The sequence below is a fragment of the Pristiophorus japonicus genome, chromosome 3 (genome assembly GCF_044704955.1).
Source record: "Pristiophorus japonicus isolate sPriJap1 chromosome 3, sPriJap1.hap1, whole genome shotgun sequence".
Classification (NCBI taxonomy): Eukaryota; Metazoa; Chordata; class Chondrichthyes; family Pristiophoridae; genus Pristiophorus; species Pristiophorus japonicus.
This window is the reverse complement of record NC_091979.1, coordinates 217,560,308-217,569,287: the sequence shown is the minus strand read 5'-3', so window position 1 is coordinate 217,569,287 and position 8,980 is coordinate 217,560,308. Positions and strand designations below refer to the sequence as shown.

The following is an 8,980-nucleotide window of genomic DNA, read 5'->3' as shown; positions in this document are numbered from 1 at the left end:
ACCTGGACCTTCCAGTAAAAAAGGGGAAGCTCCACCCACTTTCATCACTTGAGTGCTAAGGAATAAAGGACAGGTCATAGACTGACCTCTCAAGCATGGGCCTCGTGTGCATTTATACTGTATAGTAAGGACGTATCAATTATTGAATCTGCTTCCACCACCATCATCCTTTCAGCATTCCAGATCACAACAACTCACCGTGTAAAAAACATTCTCATCATCTCCCCACTAGCATTTTTGCCAATTCCCTTAAATCTGTTCCCCTGGTTACTGACCCTCTGCCAGTGGAAACAGTTTGTCCCTATCTATCATGGTTCTGTGACTGAGCTTAGTTATGAATTCCTGCCGGGTCACAGAACGCCAACACTCTGCAGACTCCCACATTTGGCTGAGTTACTGGAAGGCTGTTACCTGCCGGCGGGGGAACTGTCTCCCGGTAAATCCAGGAGACAATAAATGGGACAACAGTGTTTTTGCACAAGTAACTAGAAGTGAAACTTGAAATGAGAAAAGCTATTTGAATGACTAATCCTGGCGATGAATGGGAAGGCGAGTGGGGAAGAGGCTGGAGTTGGGACGAGGACTGGAAGGGCACGTCACCTGAGCTCAGCGGGATGCGAATGGCAAGCGACTGGAGAAGAGCTCAGAAGCTGTAACCGAATGAAAAACTGGTGGAAATGCCGAAAGGAGCTCGCGATTGTCAATGGGATTGTGTTTACAACGGGAAAATAAAGGGAAGTGAAGAACTTGGGAGTTCAGTTGGAAACTAAGCTGGTTAAAGGACTGAGGACCAAGGCAAGCACTGCGCACCATCTCTGTTTGATCATGGACAGAAGAATTGCCAAAGACGTTTAACTTAAGAAAGGAGTGGGATTTGAATTTGGGCTGTGTAACTATTTCCTTTCGCCGCCCACGACCACCACACTGAGAATCAGCAGGGCCAGCCCGGGTCTCTCGCTCAGTCCTCGGCCCTTGGGCTGAGATCTCACCTGAGCCGGTGCAGCGAGGCGGGGCCACCCTGTAACAGGTGAGCACACATCCAGCAACCGCCTGTTTACAGCAGCAGCAGGTTAGCAACCAGGGCAGAGAGGGAGAGAGAACAGGACACCGAGCCCAGGAGCACCCGAGGCAAGGAGAGACAGAACCCGCGCTACAAGCTGCACATTACTGCCTTCACCCGGAACTGCCCTCCACCCGGCCGGAAACCCCCAGCTCCAGCCTCAATCTCCTCAACGCCCCAGCCCCCAACCCCAGCCTCAACACCCCCCCAACCCCAGCCTTAATCCCCCCAGCCTCAATCCCCCACCCCCATCCCCAACCTCTCACCCCCATCCCCAACCTCTCACCCCCATCCCCAACCTCTACGCCCGAGCCTCAATACCCCAGCCTCAATCTCCAGCCTCAGCCACCAGCAGCTCCCACACGCAAGATCTTTGCTCCTGATGAGAATGGAAACCGCAGACCCGTCTTTGATGGATCAGATGACCAGGTTAAAGCTGAAGCTGTTAGAAAAGGTACGCATCATAGGTGTTTCCTCGTGGCCGTGCAGGGTTCCAATCGGGATCTCCTGTGATGGGGCAGGGCAATAACTTTATAAATTCATTCGGAAGATCGCTGCCACTGAGCCATTTAGAGCATCACTGTACTGCAGCAAAAACACCGCACTGGAGGCAAAGCCCCTCACTGCTGCCTGTATGTTATTTGTATGTTAACCCAACAGTGCTGTCGTCAGACCTGTACCCACCAGTACTGTTATATCTTTAATACTCTTATGAATGACTCCACGCGGCCTAGTATTGTACTTGAGCTCTGTGACCTTCATCCAATTTATTCTAACTCCAGAGTGAGGCACAAGCATGGTGGGCAGCCTTTTGTACTGGGCCCTGCACACCTATGCAGGTGACACTCAAGGTCTCCCACAACAGTGCCCTCTGGTGGCACACCTTATGTGACTATATGGTTAGTATACATGGTCTACATACATGACATCACTTCCCCCCAAGTCTTTAATGCAAATTGGCTCGTATATTGACAGTGACCTGAGTTTTACTCTTCCTGGTTGACTATTGGAGGGTCGCTTCTAGTTTGGGTGGGTTGGTAGTGAGATTTGTTGCCAGTGGAGGCCCCCGTGGTTTCTGGTTGTGAGTCCATGACTACTCCATTCTCCCCCCCTCACAGAGATCATGCTAATGGCCCGTTACATGCAAGTTGCATTCAAGTTCATCACATGGGTTTTACATTTACATCTTGGTACATTTGTCGGGTGGATTACAGTTGTGTTTCTATTTGTGTGGTGCATTTACATGATCAGTACAGGTATCTCAGTATAGGTACACAAGGACAGTCTAGTTCCAGCGCGGCCGGATGAGATCTGGGTCATCTGGTGGCGGTGCAGCGCCCCATGCTAGTGAGTCTGTGGGCGAGGTGAGCTAATTTTTCTCGAGTTGCCAGAGCTCAGGGTTCTTGCTGTTACTCCTAGTGTCGGGCAGGCCCAAAGACAGCTGATGTGTCTGTGACCTCCCTGTCCTTTTTGTTTTCACAGTGTCGCTGCTGCTCCCCGGGAAGCGGTCTGAGCGAGTGAGCGTTTTGTCTAAGCGATGGTGGGGCTGCCTCGTCTTGTCTAGCAGTTCGCAAGGGACTGCTGAGGGCACCGTTGTGAGCACTCTCTAGTTTGGGATCCTGGCTGGTCCAGGTCCCTTTCGGAGGAGCTGTTGCGGGTGACCCTTCGCTCTTGAGCATTGCCGTGGTGGCAAGTGGGTTTGTGGGCTGCGCCTTTTCCACCCGGGTGGGGGGGGCGACGGTAGCCGACTGCGAGCATAGGCACAGTTTACTGTTTCTGGCCTGTAGCGGTTCATGCCATCGGGTGCCTGCAATGTTAAACCGATCTGAGGCAGGGTATCGCTACCAGTGACTCTGTTCTCCGGGGATCGTTTACTCTGCGGCTTGTCTACTTCTGTCAGCTGTGGGGACACTTTATGATACATCGTTCTCATTGGCTGGACCTGTATACGATCGTTAGATGTTCGCCCGCTACATTGGCTGATTGCAATTTGCACCCGACATCGCTCAACAACATTTTGCGCGTTACAGCTGGACTTTTACATAGGGTGCAATTTCAAGCAGTTAATTCAAAAATGGCGGGTTGCTGGCCTCCTTTAAAACAGCCTTACTACTTTTATCCCAATCGTCTTCCTTGCGTGGAACCACGTGTCGTTGCTCCATTAGCGCTACACCTCATGATTTGGATGACATCTTTTCCCTGTCCATGATTTCGACTGCCGCGATCTTCTTTCCTAGGGATTCTGCCACTGAAGCTGGGAAGGCGCCCTCAGATCCAATCTTCCTCCCCAGCAATCCTGCCACTGAAACCGGGAAGGTGTGTTCGGGCCGTCTCGGCCGGATCATCGCCACACAGTCGTGATGAGCGGTCTGTGCCTCGGGGGCTGCGCGGATCTACTCTCCGGTGCCTGGTCCAACCGAAGGTGGGGCGTTGCTCTGCCTCTGAGCCCGGGGGATGTTGATCACTGGAGGGATGAAGTCTTCCCAGTTCCAACGAATCTTCCCTATCCATCTTCTTCCAAGTAGCGTTGGTCCATCACCTGAAACAATCCACAATGGTAATTTGTGCACCGCGCCATCATGGGATACACTTACATCCATACTACCAACAACTGATATCAGTTCCTTGGTGTAGGTGCACAGCTTTGCCTGAACCGGGACCAGCTTGGATCGTTCAGCTTGATCGTTCCATAGCCTCTCAAAGGCTTCCTGGCTCATTACTGACTGACTCGACCCCATGTCCACTTCCATGAAGACTGGAATGCCATTTATCTCGACTTCCATTATCACTAGAGGACAATCTGTGGTGCAGGTATATACTCCAGAGAAACATAGAAAATAGGTGCAGGAGTAGGCCATTCGGCCCTTCGAGCCTGCATCACCATTCAATAAGATCATGGCTAATCCTTCACCTCAGTACCCCTTTCCCGCTTTCTCTCCATACCCCTTGATCCCTTTAGCCGTAAGTGCCATATCTAACACCCTCTTGAGTACATGAGAGATCACTACCCTAAGTCCAAATGGAAAGGCATCACATGCTAGCTTGATCTCCTTAGATACGTTATAGTGGACTAACATGGTGCTCTCTACCAATTGGCTTGAATGCTGCATCGCATTCTTCTGACCACTTCCAATGGACCTGTTTTTTCAATAGTTCATTCAGTGGATGTAACACTCTAGCCAAATTTGGTCAGTCGAGGAGGCGGGAGCTCGGAGCAGCGCGAGTCCGGGGTCGGCGAGAGGCCTATAAAGGCCAGCGGGAGTCGAGCAGTTCGAGCAGTCAGTCGAGGAGGCGGGAGCTCGGAGCAGCGCGAGTCCGGGGTCGGCGAGAGGCCTATAAAGGCCAGCGGGAGTCAGGCAGTTCGAGCAGTCAGTCGAGGAGGCGGGAGCTCGGAGCAGCGCGAGTCCGGGGTCGGCGAGAGGCCTATAAAGGCCAGCGGGAGTCGAGCAGTTCGAGCAGTCAGTCGAGGAGGCGGGAGCTCGGAGCAGCGCGAGTCCGGGGTCGGCGAGAGGCCTATAAAGGCCAGCGGGAGTCAGGCAGTTCGAGCAGTCAGTCGAGGAGGCGGGAGCTCGGAGCAGCGCGAGTCCGGGGTCGGCGAGAGGCCTATAAAGGCCAGCGGGAGTCGAGCAGTTCGAGCAGTCAGTCGAGGAGGCGGGAGCTCGGAGCAGCGCGAGTCCGGGGTCGGCGAGAGGCCTATAAAGGCCAGCGGGAGTCCGGCAGTTCGAGCAGTCAGTCGAGGAGGCGGGAGCTCGGAGCAGCGCGAGTCCGGGGTCGGCGAGAGGCGTACCGGTGCAGCTACAGGGAGAAGGCAAAGAAAGAAACAAAGGTGACGTCACAGCCTAGGGGGTAAGTGATTGGCTGGTGATTGGTGAGTAGTTTTTCTTTTTCTTCTTATATTAATCAGTAACTTTTAACATTGTTGTTGCCAATTTAAGTGTATCTAAGGGTTAAGTCATGGCAGGAGAGCTCGGTCGGGTGTTATGCTCCTCCTGTACCATGTGGAAACTCAGGGACACTTCCGGTGTCCCTGACGACTACGTGTGCGGGAAGTGTGTCCACCTCAAGCTCCTGACGGTCCGCGTTGCGGAGTTGGAGCTGAGGGTGGATTCGCTCTGGAGCATCCACGATGCTGAGAATGACGTGAGTATCACGTGTAGTGAGTTGGTCTTACCGCAGGGAAAGGGTCCACAGCCAGCTAGGGAATGGAAGACCAGCAGAAAGAGTAGTGCAAGGAAGGTAGTGCAGGGGTCCCCTGTGGTCATCCCCCTGCAAAACAGATACACTGTTTTGAGTACTGTTGAGGGGGATGACTCATCAGGGGAGGGCAGCAGCAGCCAAGTTCATGGCACCGTGGCTGGCTCTGCTGCACAGGAGGGCAAGAAAAAGAGTGGGAGAGCGATAGTGATAGGGGATTCGATTGTAAGGGGAATAGATAGGCGTTTCTGCGGCCGCGACCGAGACTCCAGGATGGTATGTTGCCTCCCTGGTGCAAGGGTCAAGGATGTCTCGGAGCGGGTGCAGGACATTCTGAAATGGGAGGGAGAACAGCCAGTTGTCGTGGTGCACATTGGTACCAACGACATAGGTAAAAAAAGGGATGAGGTCCTACGAAACGAATTTAAGGAGCTAGGAGCTAAATTAAAAAGTAGGACCTCAAAAGTAGTAATCTCGGGATTGCTACCAGTGCCACGTGATAGTCAGAGTAGGAATCGCAGGATAGCGCAGATGAATACGTGGCTTGAGCAGTGGTGCAGCAGGGAGGGATTCAAATTCCTGGGGCATTGGGACCGGTTCTGGGGGAGGTGGGACCAGTACAAACCGGACGGTCTGCACCTGGGCAGGACCGGAACCAATGTCCTAGGGGGAGTGTTTGCTAGTGCTGTTGGGGAGGATTTAAACTAATATGGCAGGGGGATGGGAACCAATGCAGGGAGACAGACGGAAACAAAAAGGAGGTAAAAGCAAAAGACAGAAAGGAGATGAGGAAAAGTGGAGGGCGGAGAAACCCAAGGCAAAGAACAAAAAGGGCCACTGTACAGCAAAATTCTAAAAGGACAAAGGGTGTTAAAAAAACAAGCCTGAAGGCTTTGTGTCTTAATGCAAGGAGTATCCGCAATAAGGTGGATGAATTAATTGTGCAAATAGATGTTAATAAATATGATGTGATTGGGATTACGGAGACGTGGCTCCAGGATAATCAGGGCTGGGAACTCAACATTCAGGGGTATTCAACATTCAGGAAGGATAGAATAAAAGGAAAAGGAGGTGGGGTAGCATTGTTGGTTAAAGAGGAGATTAATGCAATAGTTAGGAAAGACATTAGCTTGGATGATGTGGAATCTATATGGGTAGAGCTGCAGAACACCAAAGGGCAAAAAACGTTAGTAGGAGTTGTGTACAGACCTCCAAACAGTAATAGGGATGTTGGGGAGGGCATCAAACAGGAAATTAGGGGTGCATGCAATAAAGGTGTAGCAGTTATAATGGGTGACTTTAATATGCACATAGATTGAGCTAGCCAAACTGGAAGCAATACGGTGTAGGAGGATTTCCTAGAGTGCATAAGGGATGGTTTTCTAGACCAATATGTTGAGGAACCAACTAGGGGGGAGGCCATCTTAGACTGGGTGTTGTGTAATGAGAGAGGATTAATTAGCAATCTCATTGTGCGAGGCCCCTTGGGGAAGAGTGACCATAATATGGTGGATTTCTGCATTAGGATGGAGAATGAAACAGTAAATTCAGAGACCATGGTCCAGAACTTAAAGAAGGGTAACTTTGAAGGTATGAGGCGTGAATTGGCTAGGATAGATTGGCGAATGATACTTAGGGGGTTGACTGTGGATGGGCAATGGCAGACATTTAAGGACCGCATGGATGAATTACAACAATTGTACATTCCTGTCTGGCGTAAAAATAAAAAAGGGAAGGTGGCTCAACCGTGGCTATCAAGGGAAATCAGGGATAGTATTAAAGCCAAGGAAGTGGCATACAAATTGGCCAGAAATAGCAGCGAACCTGGGGACTGGGAGAAATTTAGAACTCAGCAGAGGAGGACAAATGGTTTGATTAGGGCAGGGAAAATGGAGTACGAGAAGAAGCTTGCAGGGAACATTAAGGTGGATTGCAAAAGTTTCTATAGGTATGTAAAGAGAAAAAGGTTAGTAAAGACAAACGTAGGTCCCCTGCAGTCAGAATCAGGGGAAGTCATAACGGGGAACAAAGAAATGGCAGACCAATTGAACAAGTACTTTGGTTCGGTATTCACTAAGGAGGATACAAACAACCTTCCGGATATAAAAGGGGTCGGATATAAAAGGGGTCAGAGGGTCCAGTAAGGAGGGGGAACTGAGGGAAATCTTTATTAGTCGGGAAATTGTGTTGGGGAAATTGATGGGACTGAAGGCCGATAAATCCCCAAGGCCTGATGGACTGCATCCCAGAGTACTTAAGGAGGTGGCCTTGGAAATAGCGGATGCATTGACAGTCATTTTCCAACATTCCATTGACTCTGGATCAGTTCCTATGGAGTGGAGGGTAGCCAATGTAACCCCACTTTTTAAAAAAGGAGGGAGAGAGAAAACGGAATTATAGACCGGTCAGTCTGACCTCAGTAGTGGGTAAAATGATGGAATCAATTATTAAGGATGTCATAGCAGTGCATCTGGAAAATGGTGACATGATAGGTCCAAGTCAGCATGGATTTGTGAAAGGGAAATCATGCTTGACAAATCTTCTGGAATTTTTTGAGGATGTTTCCAGTAAAGTGGACAAAGGAGAACCAGTTGATGTGGTATATTTGGACTTTCAGAAGGCTTTCGACCAGGTCCCACACAAGAGATTAATGTGCAAAGTTAAAGCACATGGGATTGCGGGTAGTGTGCGGACGTGGATTGAGAACTGGTTGTCAGACAGGAAGCAAAGAGTAGGAGTAAACGGGTACTTTTCAGAATGGCAGGCAGTGACTAGTGGGGTGCCGCAAGGTTCTGTGCTGGGGCCCCAGCTGTTTACATTGTACATTAATGATTTAGACGAGGGGATTAAATGCAGTATCTCCAAATTTGCGGATGACACTAAGTTGGGTGGCAGTGTGAGCTGCGAGGAGGATGCTATTAGGCTGCAGAGTGACTTGGATAGGTTAGGTGAGTAAATGCATGGCAGATGAAGTATAATGTGGATAAATGTGAGGTTATCCACTTTGGTGGTAAAAACAGAGAGACAGACTATTATCTGAATGGTGACAGATTAGGAAAAGGGAAGGTGCAACGAGACCTGGGTGTCATGGTACATCAGTCTTGAAGGTTAGCATGCAGGTACAGCAGGCGGTTAAGAAAGCAAATGGCATGTTGGCCTTCATAGCGAGGGGATTTGAATACAGGGGCAGGGAGGTGTTGCTACAGTTGTACAGGGCCTTGGTGAGGCCACACCTGGAGTATTGTGTACAGTTTTGGTCTCCTAACTTGAGGAAGGACATTCTTGCTTTTGAGGGAGTGCAGCGAAGATTCACCAGACTGATTCCCGGGATGGCGGGACTGACATATCAAGAAAGACTGGATCAACTGGGCTTGTATTCACTGGAGTTCAGAAGAATGAGAGGGGACCTCATAGAAACGTTTAAAATTCTGACGGGTTTAGACAGGTTAGATGCAGGAAGAATGTTCCCAATGTTGGGGAAGTCCAGAACCAGGGGTCACAGTCTGAGGATAAGGGGTAAGCCATTTAGGACCGAGATGAGGAGAAACTTCTTCACCCAGAGAGTGGTGAACCTGTGGAATTCTCTACCACAGAAAGTAGTTGAGGCCAATTCACTAAATATATTCAAAAGGGAGTTAGATGAAGTCCTTACTACTCGGGGGATCAAGGGTTATGACGAGAAAGCAGGAACGGGGTACTGAAGTTTCATGTTCAGCCATGAACTCA

General features: G+C 50.2%; 1 protein-coding gene across 3 annotated transcripts in view; it reads left to right on the top strand.

The window, feature by feature from the left end:
- Window positions 1–367: 367 nt before the first annotated feature.
- Window positions 368–8,980, top strand: part of c3h21orf58 (chromosome 3 C21orf58 homolog) — a 194,577-nt gene continuing 185,964 nt past the window's right edge. For 2 of the 3 annotated variants that reach the window (XM_070874919.1, XM_070874917.1), the window contains exon 1: window positions 369–1,514. Coding sequence is in view for 2 of the 3 variants with exons in the window: in XM_070874917.1 (XP_070731018.1) it covers window positions 1,443–1,514 (72 nt within the window). In the remaining variant the exon portion in view is untranslated. Of the gene's footprint in view, window positions 1,515–8,980 lie in introns of all 3 variants that reach the window. The other variant, XM_070874918.1, reaches the window with a different exon arrangement.